The sequence below is a fragment of the Geotrypetes seraphini genome, chromosome 7 (genome assembly GCF_902459505.1).
Source record: "Geotrypetes seraphini chromosome 7, aGeoSer1.1, whole genome shotgun sequence".
Classification (NCBI taxonomy): domain Eukaryota; kingdom Metazoa; phylum Chordata; class Amphibia; order Gymnophiona; family Dermophiidae; genus Geotrypetes; species Geotrypetes seraphini.
This window is the reverse complement of record NC_047090.1, coordinates 139742059-139763141: the sequence shown is the minus strand read 5'-3', so window position 1 is coordinate 139763141 and position 21083 is coordinate 139742059. Positions and strand designations below refer to the sequence as shown.

General features: G+C 40.6%; 1 protein-coding gene and 1 long non-coding RNA gene across 5 annotated transcripts in view; one reads left to right on the top strand and one right to left on the bottom strand.

Moving 5' to 3' along the window:
* Positions 1-6984, top strand: part of LOC117364306 — a 29570-nt gene extending 22586 nt beyond the window's left edge. The window contains exons 2-3 of the long non-coding RNA XR_004540205.1: positions 3129-3200; positions 6754-6984. This is a non-coding gene — a long non-coding RNA (uncharacterized LOC117364306). The remainder of the gene's footprint in view (positions 1-3128; positions 3201-6753) is intronic.
* The window catches only part of LOC117364305 (galectin-9-like), a 45586-nt gene that overhangs the window by 1468 nt on the left and 23035 nt on the right, over positions 1-21083 (bottom strand). For all 4 annotated transcript variants that reach the window (XM_033953385.1, XM_033953384.1, XM_033953387.1 and 1 more), the window contains 3 exons: positions 17693-17723; positions 9122-9210; positions 3654-3822 (listed from right to left, as the gene is read on the bottom strand). In XM_033953385.1, the coding sequence (XP_033809276.1) occupies positions 3654-3822; positions 9122-9210; positions 17693-17723 (289 nt within the window). The remainder of the gene's footprint in view (positions 1-3653; positions 3823-9121; positions 9211-17692; positions 17724-21083) is intronic.

Genomic DNA, 21083 nt, shown 5'->3' with positions numbered 1-21083 from the left:
TGCCGCGGCTGGTACTAAAAACCACACTATGGATTTGTAAGAGGGGAGTATATTGTCCTTAGTAGCGGAAATGCTCACCTTGCCCCTCTGAGTATGCTCCCATACTCTCCTTGAATTTCTCAAGATGAGCATCAAGGACATGGATTTTGAGAGACCTCCTACAGCAAATTTTACTATAATTCTTCATCAGATTCTCAACCAGCTCCATGTAGTTTTCGGCCTCGTGATTGCCCAGGAAGTCCTAAACCACTACAACAAAGCTGTTTCCAAGTTGCATTCTCCTTCCTAGTTAGCTTCTTGGGAGATTCCATATACTCCAAGATCTTCTTTATCTATGATCCATTGAAGATACCAGCTTTGACCTTTGCCTCAGACAGATTAGAGAAGATGTCTTGAAGGTATTTTAAGGTTGCCAACTCCTTATCTAGAGCTCTGACAAATTGTTTCATTAGGCCCAATTTGATGTGCAGTGGTGGCATCAATACCTTCTGAGGGTCCATCAGTGGCTTCCATCTGACATTGTTTCTCCCCACAGACTGCTGTGGCCAGTCCTGCCTATGGTAGTGCGCCTTTGTGTTCCTGCTGTCCCAAAGGCAAAGATAACAGGGAAACTTGGGTAAAACTGCCTTGGAGACCCATTAGGAATGCCACCATTTTGAAGTCTCCCAACTGTATTCATCATACTTTAAGGCATCTAGTAAGGTTTGATGCTGTTGTAATCTTCTTTGAGGTGTACTGACTGGGCCAATGGAAGAGATGGGTACTTGTTCCTGTTATGGAGCAACATGACTTTGATGCTCCAGGATGAACTGTCAATGAAGAGATGCCACTCTTTTGAGTTGCAGGTGATTTCAATTGCCTCAAACAGACTGGTCTCATTGTGGCAGAAGCAGAATCCATCTTGATGGGTGAAGAAGGTAGAAAAAGCTTGGTGACACTCTCTCTATCTGTGACTTGCACACTTTCATCCAATAAGTTCCACTTCTTGAGCCTAGACGTCAACAGCTCGATATTGGACTTGGTGATCAAGTCGTTGAGGCCTTTCTGATTTGGATAGATTGGGTTTCTCTCATCAGCTGCACCACTGATATTATAATGTTCCTGGCATGACCAGAAACCCTCAACCCAACCTGCCGCTCATGTCAGCGTCGGCTCTTTCTCTGATGTCACTTCCTGGACCCGTACCTAAGACGCACACACACATGGCAGGAACAGGTGGGAAAGAAGCAGATGGGGGCAGGAGGAGAAGAGGGCAGGGGAGGGGCACCACTGCCCTGGGCACCTCTCACCCTCACTGTCACTGGGTTAGAGGAAGAGGTGAGTTTTTATTGCCTTCCTGAAGTTCAACAGTCCTTCTAGTAATCTGATGTGCGGTGGTAATTGGTTCCAGAGGTGTGGCAGTGTTAGTAGAATCTTTTCCAGGTTTTCTCAAGGCAAAGGAAGCATCCAGAAAATGTGCATGGTCTTTTTTCTTCTTGTGGGTAAAGTTGCTGGCTTGTGGTGTAAGGTGGTATTTTGGAGGCCATATAGGAATTTTGGAATTTGTAAATTTTTATAATTATTATATTTGACCTTCCCCTCTGTGTTGTGGTTAAACAGAGTTTTGGAAATTTATTGTTGTGCAACTCATTCCCCTTCCTTTTTTTTGGTTTTATTTTCTTAGTCATTTAGTCTAGTTCTAGTTTCATGTTAATGTTTAGTTTTGTTGCATTAAACCGAACTTTGTATTGTAAATCACCTTCATTTGGAAGGTGGTATATAAAATAAACAAATACATAAATATGCATTTATACAGTGTCAATATTCCTTATGCTCATATATGTCTGGTTAAGCAAGTATTTTATGAAGGAAGATAGGCACCTACTTTCCTTAAGAGAATAGGCTCTTACCAAGCACCCTATTACAGAATTACCTTTCATATGACTAAGGGGCTCAATTTGAAAACATAGAGACATCCAAAAAATGACAAAGTAGCATTTTTAAAATAGCCAAATCGCCATTTTTGAAACACCATTTGTGTCTAAATCTCAAGGGGGCGTTTTAGATGGAATTAAAGCAAGATTAGGGCTTGGAAGTTTTGCAATGATAATTGAACATTTCACAAAATGTCTAGGGCACCATTTAGATGTTTGGAACTAGACCTGTTTTAAAAATGAATAAGGGCCAAAAAGGTACCTAAACTGATCAGATGACCACTGGAGGAATAAGGGCATAACCTCCTCCCATCCCCCCCAATATCAGAATGAAATAGTATATATCTGTCTGTCTGACAGCAACAGATGTAATGGCCAGTCCTATTAGAGCATCAAACAAGTGTCTGGAGTAGCCTGGTGGTCAGTACAGTGAACTCCATAGAAGGGAACCCAGGCCCATATGCTGCCCTAACTTGTACACTTGTGGTGAAAAGTGTGAGCCCACCAAAATCTACTTTACTGAGATATAGGTGATACCTGCAGGTATAAGGGCTGTCGGTGAGTTAGACAGTTGGGTACAGTTGGTTTGGGGTGAGTTTTGGAGGGCTCCTCATACAATGTAAGGGTGTTCTGTTAGATTTGTACCCTGAGAGCCTTTATGTGAAGTTCACTGTAGTGCCCACTTGGGTGGCCCACTGTTCTTCTGACATGTCTGTTTGGCCAGTGTACTAACAATGCTGGCCACTCCTACATGCAAACAGCTTGCTTTGTATGTCTTTCATTTGGACATTTTGTTTTTTGAAAATGGCCAAAAAAGATAGATGCAATAAGGGCAAACATATCTGGAAAGGTCATTTTTGAGAAAAAAAAAAAAAAAAGATGGGTGTCTTGCATTTCAAAAATAGATATTTCCTCTACCCTATTTTGGGATGTGCTTCACAAAACATTCAAAGTTGGACATAGATGTCATAACGAAAATGTCCCTCCACGTCTACTATCTATCAATTTTCAGTTTTGGTATCCATATAATGCTGCTAAAAATTATCTCTGATTGTCAAGAAAGCCTGGGATAGACACATAGGATCTCTTAAAAAAAGGAAGAGATAATGGTTACTGTGGATAGGCCATTTGGCCTTTATCTGATATCATGTTTCTATGTTCTGCTACTATTTATGTGTAAAATTATTTGACTAACCTCTGGGATTGATTATATAGTTGGAGCAGTGTCCAAATTATGGAGCAACAGTGATATCTGAGAAGCTTATGCTGTGGGATGCCTATTATAACGTAAGTAGTAAGGTTCACTTGTATTTGTCATTTGGCGAGAGACAAAGAAAATACAGCATGGGGAACAGAGCCCAATGCCGGATTGATTTGTATGGTCTGTGTCCCACAAGTAGCAAGAGACAGGTCAAGATTTGACAACTCCAGTATATTGATCATTTTATTGTTATATATTGAGATTTGGGGAACTGTGCAGCTTTGGAGGGAAGGGAAGGCATCTTGACTAATAACCTGAATACTTTCAGCAATACACCACATATCATCCCCATCATGATTGATGACTTCACAACCAGCATTGAAACATGGATGACCTGGCCACCTTTTTGGGCAGACTGGATGGACCGTGAAGGTCTTTTTCTGCTATCTTGTTACTGTGTTACATTTCAGTTCTACAATTCCATTGCTATAATCATCAATCAGAGCTTAATTCAAAATTCTGTTTTAAATTTAATTTACCTCAAAACCTTGGGAAGGCGCAAATGGAAAGTAAGACAACACCCTCTCTTCTTCTCCCCAGGTACCATTTGTTTGCGAATTAATAACAACTACATTCTTTTTTTCGTCAAATCGAATGCTCATGTGGAAGATAAAATTTTCATTATCTTTCTCGAAAGTTATATGAATTCTAGAAGAGATATGAAAACCAGTTATTTGTAAAAAGAAGAAGGCATAAAACAATGAAAAGCAAAACATATTAGTTTAGATCTCGAAGGTCTGACATGGCTATTACTGGCTGGTGAGGTAAAAAACAGACTTTCTAGGTGCATGTCCACCTACTCCTCATATGGAAACAGATGACCAGGGAGTGATTTGAAAGAGAACATGGAAGTGCACATGATCCATTGAAGGGATGCAGTTATGAACCAGGGCAAGGTCAGCACACTGATCTAAGGCCCTGTGAAAAAAGTACTGTATTAATCCTTTCTCATTCCCTCTCCTTTCTTGCCACGCAGCCATTCTAAGCAAAGGAAAATGTTAGCACCTTGTGACAGAATGCTGAGGCATTCCCCCCTCCCCTCTTGTCACAAGACCCCTGTCACATGTTAACCCTTATCTTATTTAAGCTGTCCTTATTTGGAAAGGACATCAGCTGACAGGCATTGCATTGCATATGTGCAAAGACTCAGGTTCTGTCCACGTGTTAATCAGGCCCTTGTCTAAGTGCTGAGTTGGAGGGTGATCACGAGGTAAAAGCACAAGGTAAAGGGAGGGTGATCACGATGTAAAAGCATGTACCTTTGTATCAACCAATCATTAGTTGTGTAAATGAGGGAGTTACTATAATGTCATTAGCTTAGAAGCATAATAAAAGGAACTTGGAGCTAGCCACTGGCAGCGCCTCCTTCCCAACTCGCATCCTGTGTGTGTGTTTGCTGTGTTACATTCCTATAATCCATAGATAGGGTTACCAGATGTCCAGATTTCCACGGACACGAGTTTTGAAAAGCATCCTCACATTGCGTCGGGTAGGGAGGAAGTCCGCGCATATGTGGATGCTGCGTCATGATATCACACGCATGCGCAGACTTCCTCCCTGCCTGACAAGAGCAGTCAGTGGGGGAGGGGCTAGGGCAAGACTAGGGGCAGGGATGGGTGGGCCTAGGCGCAGGTTTAGGGGGGTCTGGATTTTCCGATTGGAAAATCTGGCAACTCTATCCAGGGCCGCCATCAGGGCAGTACTACCAGTCCTGCATTCAGGGGCCCGGAGCTGACAGGGGGCCCGGGCTCCCCCAGGGTCGCAAGCATAGTCTCCTCTCCTTCTTCTTACTGCCTTGCCGCAGCACACAGCCAAATGGAAGTCTTCCCGATGTCAGCGCTGATGTCGGAGGGAGGGCTTAAGCAAAGCCCTCCCTTCCTCCGACGTTAGCGCTGACATCGGGAAGACTTCCGGTCGGCTGCTTGCGGCAAGGCAGTTAGGGAAAAGGCAGTCGTGTACCGAAGGGGGGGGGGGGCAGTCCGCCCTGGGTGCAGCCGTGGGGGGGAGTGTGCACAGCCGGTCAGGTCCCCTTAGCCTTGTGGCACTTCCCCCGACCGACCGACAACAGGCCCGGCCGACAAACTTCCCTGCCCTGTAGCAGCGAATCTAAATTACCTTCTTACAGCAGCTTCAATACTCCAGCTGCTGTAAGAAAGTAATTTAGATTCGCAGTTACAGGGCAGGGAGGTTTGTCCGACCGGGCCTGTTCTGTTGTTGGTCGGGTGGGGAAGCGCCACAAAGGTAAGGGGCAGGGAGGGAGAAAGGGAGAAAAGGTGGAGTGGAGAAGAAAAGACGCTTAAGGGAAATGGGTAAAACTGAGGGGGGAGAAGGCCGCTGAAAGCACTGGGGAAGACAAAGGGGTGGAGAAGGACACTGAAAGGACATGGGGAAGACAAAGGGGTGAAGAAGGATGCTGAAAGGACATGGGGAAGACGGGAGGGGAGACAAGGATGCTGAAAGCACATGGGGAAGACAAAGGGGTGGAGAAGGACGCTGAAAGGACATGGGGAAGACAAAGGGGTGAAGAAGGATGCTGAAAGGACATTGGGAAGACGGGAGGGGGGGGAGAAGGACGCTGAAAGCACATGGGGAAGACAGAGGGGGGAGAAGGACCCTGAAAGGACATGGGGAAGACAGGGGGGAGAAGGACACTGAAAGCACATGGGGAAGACAGAGGGGGGAGAAGGACCATGAAAGGACATGGGGAAGACAAATGGGTGGAGAAGGACGCTGAAAGGACATGGGAAGATGTGGGGAGAAGGACGCTGAAAGGGCATGGGGAAGACAGGGGAGGGAGAAGGACGCTGAAAGCACATGGGGAAGACAGAGGGGGGAGAAGGACGCTGAAAGGAAATGGGGAAGAGAGAGTGGGGAGAAGACACTGGCAGGGAAGAAGACAGAAATGCCAGACTATGGGGGGAGCGGAGGGAAGAAGATGGATGCCAGACCAATTTTGGAGGGGGGAGAAAGGGAGAGGCACAGTAACAGAGCAAATGGAAGACGCAGAAAGAAGAGAGACAGTGGATGGAAGGAATTAAATGAGAACATGAGGAAAGCAGAAACCAGGCAACAAAGGTAGGAAAAAAATTCTTTTTTTTGCTTCAGGATAAAGTAGTATATTAGTTGTGTTGATAAAAATTTATAAACATTAGAGGCTCTGGTAGAAACCCGTTTACAAAGTATGTGTTCTTCCCAATTAATATTTCCAAATTAATAAAGTCTTTTTGCTTATTTTTAAATGGGTTTCTACCAGAGCTTTTAATTCAGTAACATAATTAAATGAAATAACTATTTCTGTAGTTTATAGGGATGGGTGGGGACGGAGGGGATTCCTCACGGGGACGGGCGGGGATGGAGGGGATTCCTCGTGGGAACAGGTGGGGACGGAGGGATTCCTCGCGGGGACGGGGAGGACGGGTGGGACTTTGGCGGGGACGGGAGGGATTTCTGTCCCCGCGCAACTCTCTACCCCAGGGTCCTAGGCCACCATAGCACAAATTCCTGTATTATGCTTCTGCTGTGCACAACAATAAACACTGCTGTCATACTTTTTTTTGTCCCCTGCCGATTTCCTGATAGCACCCCCCCGGACAAAAGTGGATCCATCTACCTGGCCCGCGGCCGCAGCCGGCGATATACTAGGTGCGTGCCTCTCGTCTCCTGACTCCTTCACCAAGGCCCGCCCTGTCTCCACTCCGATTGGCTTGGGCTTAGGGTGCCTGCCACTTGCCTGCCACTGAATCTGCGAGAGCGGGTCGGCCGGATGACGTCACCACGTCTCTAGGAGGACAGGACGAGAGGAGCAGCACGAGGAGCTGCAGAACCAGTAAGGCAGTGATCAATTTAAACATGCACCTTTCTTCCTCCATCCCATGCACCTTTCTTCCTCCATCCCATAACACACACAGCCTGGTGGTGATGATTATCAGATTGATTCATGAATATATAATGATGTTATGAGTGTGCACCTCTTCCTTCCCATCCTCCTTAGCATGTCACATACAGCATGTTACATTACACAATGTGTAATGTAACATGCTGTATGTGATATGCTGAGGAGGATGGGAAGGAAGAGGTGCACACTCATAATATTATATATTCATCCATAGCTGCATGTTAATGATGTGCTCATATGCACTTATTTATCATCATAACATATACATCATCATTAACATGCAGCTGTGGATGTGTAAGGACAGCCTGAGGAGGATGGATGGGAAGGAAGGAAGGAAGGTGCACATATCAACATATCGTACATTTTTAACATGCATGATGCAGCTATAGGCAAGCTGAGGAGGATGGGATCATACAGATGTGTATGTTCAGATGTGTATGTTTAGATATGCGCTCAGATGTGTAGTTTTTTCTGATATATTTATTAAGCTTACAGTATTTATAAAAACACATTTAATACTTGTTACAAAAAATATTGTGCAATTGTGATCTACTTCTGGCCTACAAAGGTCAAAAGAAATCCTTAACTGAGATTTTACATTCAAAAGTGAATTATAGCTACTAGCACTATTATTTATTAGTTATTTATTATGCAGATGTTTGTTAGTTTGTTATTAGTTCAGTATAAGACATATGTTAGTTTAGAATAGATAGGTATAGATTAGTTTAGGTTAGGTTAGGGCCCTTCTGAAAGAGTCTAACTTGACGTGGTTGCAGGCTTACAAATCTTTTGGTCAAAGAGTGCAGCGACAGAGAAAAGTATGTGTATATTCGGCCCATGGAAGAGGGTGTGTAGGGGGCCCAATAGGATTGCTCAGTAAGGGGCCCAGAAATTTCTGATGGCGGCCCTGACTCTATCCACAGAGGTGTTCTAGAAGGCAATGCCTCTTAAGAGAGACAGTCTATGGCAATTCCATTTCATTCTCCATCCCTGCTCATTGACTCTCCTCTCTATCCCAGGAAGTACGATGTCTGCTTTTGGACAAATTCTGTGGATACTTATTATTTGCAGATTTGCAAGTAGTTTTCCAAGGAAAGTAAGCGTGTACTTTCACTTGAAACTTGCCGTGGGTACAAAGTACCTGCAGACTTTGCACCTACATTTATAAATAGATTTTATAAGCGTAATTGTATAACAGGGTGCCTGGGCAGGAAAAAGACATATGTTCCACCTGTTTTTTAGAGGTACCATATGAACCTACACATGTGCCTTTTTATAAAACAGCCTACCTGAAAGCACCAACAACAAAGTTTTATATAGGTGTAATTTTGTGCATATATGTGCCGGTATGAATAAGTGTATGTTTTATTTAAAAAAAAAAAAAAAAATATGTGCAGGAGTGCAGATCTTGTCCTTGCTCCATAGAATGTTCGCATTATAATTTCTGAGTGCTTACTCTCTTACATCATATACTCTGGAGTGGGAGCCTTTGGAGATGGGGAATCTGAGTGGGACCACAAATCAGAATCTTTCAAATACTTAAACACGTTATCTATTTTGCCCAAAATGAAATATAAATCAGATCATAAAATGGTGATCTCGGTTATTTTGTTTCAACAGTCAGCTGAACTAATTTAAAACAAGAAAAAACAAACCCCCCCAAAATTCTGTATATGGCGCCTAAGATGTGCGCATAAATCTGGTGCGCACACCCAAATTGTGCGTACAATTTAATTGAATTGGCCTAATTGGCGCTGATAATTGTCCATTAACACATCACAATTAACAGAAATTGGTATTCGTTAAAAGTTATATACACATTTTCCTGTGCAATAGTATAAAAAGTACACGCTAGTTTCAGTGCACACAGCTGAAACAGGGGCATGGCTGGGGCAGATTATGGGCAGACCGTGGATGTTGCTCAAACTCAGGTACATTGTTATAGAATTCACTCGATGCACGCACAACTTAAGCACAGGCTGATTTTTTAAGCACCATAAATAGAATTTACCCCAAACCAGCTAATAACTATTAATAAAGAAAATCATTTACCTCCTTGCAAATGGATTAACTACACCCTGAATTTTCACTAATGCAGGAGGAACAAATTCTGGACCGAGTATTTTCACAAATCGCCTACTCTGCAAGCAACCAAAAAGAAACAGGAAAGTTGTATCCCACGCAGTAGATGCACAAGCAGAAAATTGTGAGAATGAAATGATAGTCTTTCCTTAGGAACACACGAACTTTATTGGAGAATCACATGGCCAGCATTTTGACACATAAATAATGTGTCTTCATCAGGAGTCAATAAATTTAAAATTTAATGCATCAATTTATTTTTTAAAAATCCATATATTATCAACATATGTAAAATTATCTTAAAAAGATAAGTAAAATTCTATATATGTTGATAATATATGGATTTTTAAAAATAAATAGATGTATTAAATTTTAAATTTATAGACTCCTGATGAAGACACATTATTTATGTATCAAAAAACTGGACATGTCGAGCTGAGCTGTAATCCGTCTTATGTGATTCTCTAAAAAAGTTTATGTTTTCCTAAGAAAAGACTATCCTTTCATCCTCACTTTTTACTGTGCAAGCAAAACACAAGATTGCAAAAAAAAAATAAACATAAATTCATAAGAATTGTTATGTCTGGGACTCCGAAATATAAATGTCACAAGGAAAAAAAAAATTATTAAACTAAACTAAACCTTACGTTTATATACCGCATCCTCTCCACGGAAGTGGAGCTCGGCACGGTTTACAAGAACTTAAAATATAAGAAGAGAAAGGAAAAGGTTTACATGAGCTTATATATAGAATGGTAGAGTAAGGGGGAAAATAGAATTACATGTTAGAGAAGAGCCAAGTTTTCAGTTGCTTGTGGAATAGTTGGAGAGAGCCCAGGTTCCGCAACGGGATAGTAAGGTCGTTCCAGAGACCTGTGATTTTGAAGAGAAGAGATTTTCCTAGTTTACCTGCATAGAGAATACCGCGTAGAGAGGGGAAGGATAGTCACAGGGAGCAAGCCACTCCTCCCCCTCCTATGGAGCACTGTGTGCACTATTAAAGCCTTATTCTATATGTAAATTGCTTATTTTAGTATTAGGCAGCAGGACAGCTAACACCTGAAGGTTCAGTAAAAACTTCCTGAAAGAAAGTACTTTGATCCAGTAGGAGGAAAAGTTCCTTCTGGCATGCCATCAAATGGCATGGTCTGGGTTAGGGAAAGTTCAATGGTTGGGACTGTCTCAACTTAGGGCTTCTATTAAACTGCACTAGCAATTTCTCGTGCAAGGAGCCACGCTGAATGGCACGCACTGCTCCCGACGCTCATAGAGTTCCTATGAGTGTTGGAAGCAGCGCAGGCCATTCAGCACGGCTCCCTGCGCTAAAAACTGCTAGCGCAGTTTAATAGAAGAAGGGGTTAATGACCTGTCAAAACGGTGAGGCTGAGCCAGTCTTGGCCATACTATTGAATGAATGGAGATGTCATGTTGAGTTCTCAAATAAAAAGCAGGATACTTCCATGAATGCAAGTGTAATACCAAAAGAGGTTCAGCTTGTCCCGTTTAGGGGGCTGTTTTTGAACAGATCACATAGGTACAAAGCATGAGGGCTTTGCATTCATTTTCAAAGCAAACGTAGGTGCATTCTTTCATTTTGAAATGTATGCTGCAGTTATAAACTATCCCTGTTAGTACCTGCTTTCTGTGCAGGCACTTTTTTCATGGAAACTCGATAAAGTGGATTTGAACATGTAATTTGTGTGTCATTTCATCCCTTAAGCTAATGACATCACTTGGAATGCCTCCTCTAACTATACCTAAAAATATATGTGCACTATTTATTTATTTATTGGGATTTATTAATGTAATGTAATGTAATGTAATTTATTTCTTATATACCGCTACATCCGTTAGGTTCTAAGCGGTTTACAGAAAATATACATTAAGATTAGAAATAAGAAAGGTACTTGAAAAATTCCCTTACTGTCCCGAAGGCTCACAATCTAACTAAAGTACCTGGAGGGTAATAGAGAAGTGAAAAGTAGAGTTAGAGGAAAAATAAAAATAAAATAAACATTTTAACAAGACATTTAAGAAGATTCACCCACAGCAGTTTACAATACAGTTTACCCCCCACAAAGTCGCGGTTCAGAGTTTGCGGCCTCAGTGATTCACGTTTTTTCCCTCCGCAATTTTAATGACTTTTTTTTCTTGGCAACATATAATTTTAACACTAATCATTCATTATTGGTGAGTACATGTACATTTTACCTTAAATTATTTGGGGGGCATATTTAGGGTTTAAACTGTAAAAATAGGCATTTTTTTGACCACACCAAATATTTGTGGGTTTTCACAATTCATGGGTACTCTAAGAGCCTGTTTTACAAAGCCTGGGCTTCGGGGCCATTACCGCGCAACAGCCGCTAGCGTGGCTTTGTAAAACAGGTCCTAAGAACATAACCCCTGTGAATTTGGAGGGTCGACTGTACATTGAATAGTAATCAGGTACTCTTAGGTATTTAATTGTGGTGCTTGGGATAATGAAGGGTTAGATGAATTGCCCAGAGGAAAAGTATGTACATACCGGTACTTTCCCTTTTAAAGCTATCCCATGGAAAATACATGTGCATATTCACATTTGCTCTGAGGGAGATTTGCAATTTTATTTTACTCATGTATGCATATATTTGATAAAATCCTGTACCTATGATGAAGTCAGATGCACTTATGTGCATATGGGGGACAAATCACAATTGAAAACCAGCAATACCTGAATTAGCTCAAGAACAGTAGAAAGGAAACAGATAAGAAAGGAATGAGAAGTTCTTGGATTTGCTCAAGTCCCTAATGGTACGTTCTGAAAAAACTAGAGGAGAAATGAGATTTAATTTGATTGGAAACTTGCCCCCTCTTGTACTAAGGTGCGCTAGCTGATTTAGCGTGCACTAACGATTAGTGTGCGCTAAATGCTAATGCCCCCATTATATTCTATGGACACGTTGTCCCGCGACCATGATGAAGCAATTGCAGACAATACAGAATACAGCCCTGAGACTTGTATATTTCCTAAAAAAATATGATCATATCACAGAGGCATACCATGACTCGCACTGGCTTCCAATAGAAGCGAGAGTACACTTCAAATTCTACTGCTTAATTTACAAGGCTCTCAATGGAGAGGGCCCAACCTACTGGAACAGCCGACTAAATCAATCCTCCTCAATCAGACACAGAAGATCCCACTCACTTTTCTCTCACCCATCATCCAAAGATGTCAAACGAAAAAAACTTTATGACAACCTAATAGCCTCCAAAGCAGCTAAACTGGACAGACAAATCACTACTCTGTTATCTATGACTTCAGACTACAAAGCCTTCAGGAGAGATATTAAAACCATACTCTTCAAAAAACACATAAAATCTATCCAGCACAACCAATCCCAACCCAATATCCAACACTCTATTTACTCTTAGATCTCTCTAATACTCTTTTATCTATCAAACGTTATCTATAACCCTTAATTTCACTCTATTCTTATCTCCTAAAGACCTCCACTTCCCTTTGGTAACTCTTTACCCAATGTTTATTACCTTAAAAAATTATATGTCATCGCTTATTCTATTCCTTTTAATTTGAATGTAATTCTTGTTTTTAGTTTGAATGTAATCCGCCTTGAACCGCAAGGTAATGGCGGAATAGAAATCACTAATGTAATGTTAGCATGTAGCGTGTGCTAATTGTTAGCACACATTAAATCAATTAGCATGCGCTAAATCAATTAGCGTACGCTAAATCTGTTAGCGCACCTTAGTAAAAAGACCCCTTATGTGAAAGCTAAAGCATGTATCACACCCTGATCCTAAAAGAAAGAGGCAAAGAATATTCATTAGTGCAGGGTTTCCCAAACCTGTCCTAGGGACGCAAGAGCCAGTTGGTTATTCATTATATCCACTATGAATATGCAAGAGAGATCTGAATGCGCAGATTCCACTCATAAATATATCTCATTCATATTCATTTTAAATATTCTGAAAACCATACTGGTCATGGGATTCTCAGGACAGATTTGAGAAACTATGAACTATGGTGACCAGATATCTCAGTTTTCTTGTAACAGTCCCAGATGCAAACTTCTAATATCTCAAAATATTTTATTGGAATATCTTAGGGGCTCTTTCACTAAGCCACATTAGGTTCTAATATGTGCCTAACGTAGTAAAAACTTTTTACTGCGATTTTTAAAAAGGGTTCCAGGGAAGATCTGAGGAATTACAGACCCGTAAGCCTGACCTAAGTGCTGGGCAAAATAGTGGAAACAATTATCCACTATAATAAAACCCTTAGTAGTGCATGTACAGTGCACACTAGGTTGACACTCCATGCCTCCGCATGCGCAATACAATAGAAAAGCCCAGGAGGGATCTCGAGACCAGAATTTAAAGAGAGTTTGTGAAGTTATTGGAGAGGAGGAGAGAGTTTCTGAACATGAAGTTTTTGAGGTGGCATTTTGCGAGAGATTTTTTTTCCACTTTCAGTGATGTGACAGTGGCTTAACAGGAGGGAATGAGAAGAAAACAGGCACAAAGAAGTAGAAAGCGGTAAAAAAAAAAAAAAAATCCCCAAAATTCCAATGTGTCGCAAATCAGTCCGCACTTCTCAAAAGAAGTGGCATTGGGAGAGGGGTGAAATTTTTCTGCTGCTGCGTTTCTGATAACCGTCTTGGGCTTTTTTGGTATGTTAGGGTTACTTATTTTTAGTGTGTGTGTGTGGGGGGGGTGATGATGAGGGCACAGGGAAGATTTTGTCAACTGGGACTTTGCTGAGCATTGGTGAAATGGGGAAGGGTTTGAGTGCGACTTTGAATGGGGGGGGTGAAAAAAATGTACAACGGTCTTCTGGTGGGTTGAACTCATTTCATTGGACCAGGGTCCAAGCCACACTTCAGAGGCAAAAGGGGTCAAATAGGAGAAGCGAACTAGGTGCTGAAAAAAAGGAGTAGGTGGGAGAAGGGGGCTGGAGCTGGGGTCGGTATTGTAAAAAGGGAACATGTTAGAGAAAGGAACTGGGAGCTGACAATGGGAATGTGTAAGAGAAGGGGGCTGGGGGCAGAAAAGGGGATATGTGTGAGAAGGAGGCTGCTAAAGGGACATGTGAGAAAAGGGGGCTATGGCTGAAGGCTGAAAGGGAAAGATGGGAGAAGGGGGCTGGAGAACTAAAAAGGGGTTCGGAGCTGGGGCTGAAAAAACACATGGGGCTGTAAAAAGGGGACATGTGAGGGAAGGAGGCTTTAAAGGGGGGTTCTAAGGAAAAGAGAGGCTGTAGGAGGCTATGAAAAGAAGACAGTTCGGAAAAGAAGGCTGGCGTTTGGAACTGCAAAAGGTGAGTTGTGAGAGAAGGGGTCTTGGTCTGGATTTGGAGGCTGAAAAGGAAGACAAGAGCAGGTATGAGAAGGAGGTTAGGGTTGGGGGCTATAAAAAGGGAATGTGTGAAAGTAGGGAGCTGGGGATGAAAAAAGGGGGAGGTGGGAGAAGGGGGCTACAAAAGGGGATGTGAGAGAAAAAGGACTGGGACTAAAGCTGGGGGCTAAAAAGGGGGCATGTGAGAGAAAGGGCCTGAAAATAGGAACTAGAAGATTAAGTGAAGATGCAGAAGCAAAGGTTGATGGGGAAAGGGAGTTCTATGGAGATGAAGGACAGAGAGAGGGGAGGGACAGATTTTTAAGCTGGTGAAAAAAGGTAGAAATAGGGAAGGTAAAAGGGGAAATGGAAGCCTGAATATGGGGATAAGACATAAGAAGAATAGCCATACTGGATCAGACTAATCTATTCTAGCACCCATTAATGTAACAGGCTTAAACACTAGTTAAAAAAAATAAATTATGGAACATGCAAACAAACATGATTTAATGAGACAGAGTCAGCATGGGTTCAGCTGAGGGAGATCTTGCCTCACCAATTTGTTTGACTTCTTTGAAGATGTGAATAAATATATGGATAAAGGTAGTGGCATAGTGAGGGTAGGGGTTGCCTGGGATGGAGGTGCACTTCTGCACCCCTCCCCCTCCGCTGCCTTTGTGCCCCTCTCCCGCTGCCAAAACCAGGCTCCCCTGACATCAAGCGCCCCTGACTTCTGATCACCCCTCACCCTCTCCCAAAATCCTGGTTGTCTAGTGGGCTGGAGGGATTTTATATCAGATCCCCCCCAACTCGAGAATCCACCACCCTCGACATCCACCCTATACCTTTCATCAAAAATCAGGCAGGAGGGATGCCACTCCCTCCTGCATTGAAGGACTGCCTATTCAAAATGGTTACCCTCCCCTTCCCGGTGCATCCTAAGGGAGGGGCTTTAGGAGCATGAGCCAATTGAGGCCTTAGGCTCCTCCTAGTGCATCACCAGCATGCACTTGGGGGGGGCTATGGTCCTGATCCTGTGGATGAGCAGACTGAAAGGACAATTTGGACTTATTTACCATCATGTTTCTAGGTTTCTATCTGGAACTGGAATGACGAGTAAGGTAATTAAATTTGCAGATAACACTAAACTGTTCAAAGTTGTTAAAACGCATGTGGACTGTGAAAAATTGCAATTAGCCCTTAGGAAATTGGAAGACCAGGCAGATGAAATTTAATGTGGACAAATGCAAAGTGATGAAAAATAATCCAAATTATAGATACCAGATGCTAGGGTCCACCTTAGGGGTCATCACCCAAGAAAAATATCTAGGTGTCATTGTAGACAATACACTAAAACCTTCCACTCAAACTGTGGCAGCATCCAAAAAAGCAAACAAGATGCTAGGAATTATTAGAAAAGGTATGGTAAATAAGACTGAAAATATTATAATGTCTCTGTATCGCTTTTTAGGTGTGAACACACCTTAAGTACTGCATTCAAGTTTGATCACAATATCTCAAAAAATATATAGTGGAATTAGTGGATAGCCCTAATGAATTTGCATGGAGCAGATTTGCATGCCTTTCACCTCATTATATGCAAATCTCTCTCATGCATATTCATTAGGGTTATCCCGAAAATCCGACTGGCTGGTTGGGAAACACTGATCTAATGCACTCGGCAGTACAATATCTTTATAGGTACTCTGTTTGTAGATGTTTATTTTCATTCACTTTTGTTTGGATTTGTTCTGGTTCATCTGTTCTATTTTGTTTTTGGATGATTTTTTTTTTTAATTTTACTTTTACAAATTAACAAATCAATTAATACTTGAAAGGAAATATAACAATCAAAATACAGAAAACAAATACCAATTATAAAATAAGCACACAGTAACTATGACTAAAGTCCACAATTTAAAGAGAGAAGGAATCGATCACTTTCAAGGGTGGTTGGATTCCAGGAAACAAACATACATAATAAAAAAACATGAATCGTACAGTTGACAGATACACAGCATCCTAAAGCAGTAACTCTATATACTAAAAACAAAACATTACAAACTAAAAAACTTCAATATCATCCAAAAACCCGTATTTTATAATTAGTTTTTGGATGATATTGAAGTTTTTTAGGTTGTAATGTTTTGTTTTTAGTATATAGAGTTACTGCTTTAGGATGCTGTGTATCTGTCAACTGTACGATTCATATTTTTTATTATGTATGTTTGTTACATGGAAACCGCTGATACTCCAGGCGGTGTATACATTTTTAAAATAAATAAAACCTTATTTTAAGCATTGAGATTAAGAAGAACCTTTGAAGACAAAAGAAGAAGCATTGGCATGAGATGTTGAATTGTTGCAGCCCTGAAAAATCCAGTGTAGTTATATGAAATGGATCCTGTTGGGTTTAAGTGCTGCTCGTTTTTTACATTAGGCATTCTGAAGTTTTTGAGTTACTTAAATTTGGTGACAATGAATTGAAAATCACCTTATCACATATTGAAATTTCAGGCAACATATTTTTTTTGCTACGTAGCAAGTTCACACAGAGACTTTGGATCAGCATTTATCTTCAATTTATACAGGCTTTTGTTTATTTTTGTTTGCAGTTTGATTTGATACCTTGTCAACCTAGGACCCCTGATGAAGGCGTGTTAATCAAAACACGGACTGTGTCGGGTCCCTTGGTTTGTTAAAAGGTGGTAACATTAACCACAATCAATAACTGATATAATAAACATAGCCTGCATCTTGTATGTTTGTCTGCAGTTTTTCTTTATTTTTCCTTTGTGGTGTTTCTACCTCACTACAGATTGTGTTGGATTTCTTTTTAGCTTAACATATTTAAAGCAACACAATAAAAATGAGAGGCTTTTAAGAGTACCGATAAAGATAACTGTATCATAGAGGGCATTAGATAACATTCAGGTGTAGTGACTGAGGTCTCTTTTTCATAAGAAACAGAGAAAACTGAAGGCAGATATGACCTCTCTAGTCTGCCTAACCATGCCATCTACCATCCTCTCCTTTCTCTTAGAGTTAAATTGTGCTGCTATTTATGCAACCAGTACTTGATTGGTGGGGGTCACACACAGGAGTGGTATGTGGTATTCACTGCAATCAGGATTCTATGATTAGAATACTCCTCTACTCTTAAAAAGGCCCAATAAATATGGTCAAATAAAGAATACTTACAGCATTAGTTTCAATTTCTATGAGCCTGAAACTATAAATAAAAATCTCAGGTTAAAAGAGTTACATTTTCTATGAACTGTACAATTCAAAGCAGCAAAAAAAGAAGGATAAACTGTTTTTTTGTGTGAGGAAACAGTAGAAACACAGCAAGGCAATGGCCACTGGAGTATCACAACAAGAGTTTATTCAATCCAGCAACCAGTAGCAAAAATAAAAATATCCGACACAGCCAGGTTTCGGCATACAATTGCCTGCATCATGGGTCACAATACAACCACAACTGAAAAATACAAAAGCAAATTATTAGGCAGAAGAATTATAACAAGGTACATTTGATAAAAGAAAGGAGGATTAAAACCTATTAATGTGAACCAAAAAGTGTCAAATGCATAACATTAAATCAATCAATCAATCAAATATATAAAAAATAGATGAATACATATAAATCAATCCATGTATATTAATAACAACATTACACATTAATTAAAATTTAAAATATAAATAATACATATATATCAAACACTGCAACACTCTCTATTTAGGGTTTCCCAAATATGTGCTGCAGGTATTGGCGTTTATCTGTCCCCGGTATTAGGTAATGTTTAAACCAGGGTTTTAAAGATAAGTCTCATTCAAATTATTTAAGCCTATAAGCTGGATTTGAGAATTTAAATTTCTAATACTTATATTCTAATCTATAGTGTATGAGCCAATGAGGAAACATTAGCGGCAGAAAGCTCCATGAACTTGATATTTTGTATATCTGGAGTGCCGCTTCTGATGGCTCTAAAACACTAATGGATGAAGTTTGAGTGTCACTAAGAACATTTCAATGCAATTTGTGGTTATTATAAAATACATTATGAACTCATGGGGTCTGTAGATTTTATATAGAATTGTGATATAACAAACCCTGAAAATTTACTCAGCTAGTCTAATTGAGAGTGGGTTTTGAAAAACATATTTTATATATTTGCAACCTAAAGAAACTTAAAGGGAGCCTGGGAGGCAACATCTGGGGTTTTCTGAGTCTGTGTGTTAGTGAAATTTGCAACTGTCAGTTTTTGTAAAGCTCAGAGAAGGGGGGGGGAATATCCCTCCTCCTTTCTATGGTACTGACAGGGAGAGACAAGAACTTCTCAGCACTTTTTAACAAATGCAGGTTCTCTTGAAACAGATAAGCAGGTTTAGATTTAAAGGTTTAGATTTCTTTGGCTATGTTATAATAAAATGTTTTGCATATTCAGAAATGAATGTAAACAAAAATATGATTTCTGAAACTTTTATTTTCATGTTAAAAGGAAGTTCTTTGTCCAAATTTAAGGACAACCTCTGTTAATGGATTGGCTGACAAGTAATGCAGGACAAAAGGTACATATTGGGGAGCAACGAATTATCGAGTTGAGATCTTTGTCAGGAAGGCCAGCGTTTTGGCATCTGTAAAGATCTCCCGGTGACGTTATAACCTTTTGAGAATTAATATGAATAATTAATAAAAAATAATATTTTGGAACCTTTTACGTCATGTGCCATTTGTCATATTCATTTTACCCACCCATGAGCAAACCTGGCTGCTCAGAACACACCTGAGGGTCAACATATGGTTGCAGTATCATACCTGGTAAAGATAGTAGTCTATATACAAGTATAGAAGGAACACAACTGAGGGTCAACATATGGATTTTCTATACCAAATATGAAACACAAGAAAAAATACAAAAGGAAAGAGTGAAAAAAAGGTGAAAAAAGGAATAGAAAAGAAGGGTAAAAGGAAGGGGGAGAGAGGGAAAAGGGAAAACACTAAGGCCCCCTGTTATCAAGCTGCGTTAGGGTTTTTTATTGCTGGTTGCTGCAGTAAAAGTTTTGATGCTCATAGAAAGGGGAGAAGGAAAGAAAACGAGAGAGAAGAGAAAGGGGAAAGAGGAAAAAGGAATATAAAGGGAAGTAAAAGGAAAAAATTAATAAGGGAGCAGAAATAAAGGTATGTACATTTTTGCCAACTAAAATCTAAAATAAAAATAAACCAAGGAAGACCGTGAACCACTAATATTTAGAAAAGAAAAAAATAATCATCTTTGGCATAGGTTCATAGTCAAATATGCTTGCACAAAACTGTAAAACACCCTCTGCCTTAGCTGAAGAACAATACAAAAACCATTTAAAATTGCTTCTGTTGTTTAAATAAAAAAACACCTAATGGTTGCTAGATTGAATAAACTCTTGTTGTGATACTCAAGTGGCCATTACCTTGATTTGTACAGTCCAAATACATTTTATATTGAAGAATTCTCAAAATCAGAACTAGAAAGCTCTAGCGCCATTTGAGAAAAAGTGCCTGTGATATGGTTCTTTTAATTGTAGAATATGTAAATGACATAAAATGAACTGAAAAGATACATTGGTTGTGGGAAGTATTTTACTTGTGTGATACCCCCTTCCCCTCCACATCATTTGGGTATATGTACATATGCTACCAAAACAGAGGAGTGTCATCACAAAATAAAAAATACCCAGGGTGGTTTAAGGGTTGAGCCAGTGTAATCATGGCTCAGGGTGCTCACGATTAGCAGCACCAAAAGTCAGCTTCATTGGATTGTCCCTTCCTGAAGTCCAGCTATACTTCTACTTTGAGCTATCTTATAGATTTGAAATAGGAGATGAGGTACTTCCTGTTTCTTGAGAGTAACAGGAAATGCCTTGTTTCATGTTTCAAACCTGCTGGATAGCCTAAGGAAGAGCAGTAGCACAGCTGAAAGAGGAAGAACGTGCTCCCACCACTATGCCCACAATGTGTAGGAGTTGAAGCTGAGGATCAGAGGCTGGAGATAAAGCAGGGGACTAGAGGTTGGAGACTGATGTTGATGCTGGGGCTGAGGGGAAGGGACTGGAGGTTGATGCTAGAGCTAGAAGGAGGCTGGAGGTTGATCCTGGGCATTGCTCTGGGTGCATGAGTATGACTTTACATTTCTCTGTTTGAATTGCAGTTTGTAACTTTTCTTTTTCTTTACTCCTGTTTTGTATTTTGATATTTTAGGTTAACATACACCACTCAGAAAGCATACTAATTAGTGTTATATCAAATTTTAATAAACTTATACTTGAAGGAGATGAAGGCCAGTGCTGGGCTAAGGCTGAGGCAAGAGTCTGATGTTGGGGCTAGGGATTGGGAGTAGGAAAGGACTTGGAGCTGATGCTGGGGAGAGAGGAGGATAGATTCTCTGAGACGGAGAAGTAATGGCGTATGTAGGTGTAAGTGTTGGGGAGGAAACAGATATATATGGTCAAAGTATACCTAGGAAATAGGGAAAAGAAACAGAAGGTAGATCTGAGGACATAGGGGTGCAAGGGAACAGGAACTCAGACAGAGATTCTAGTATTGAATGGGAAAGTA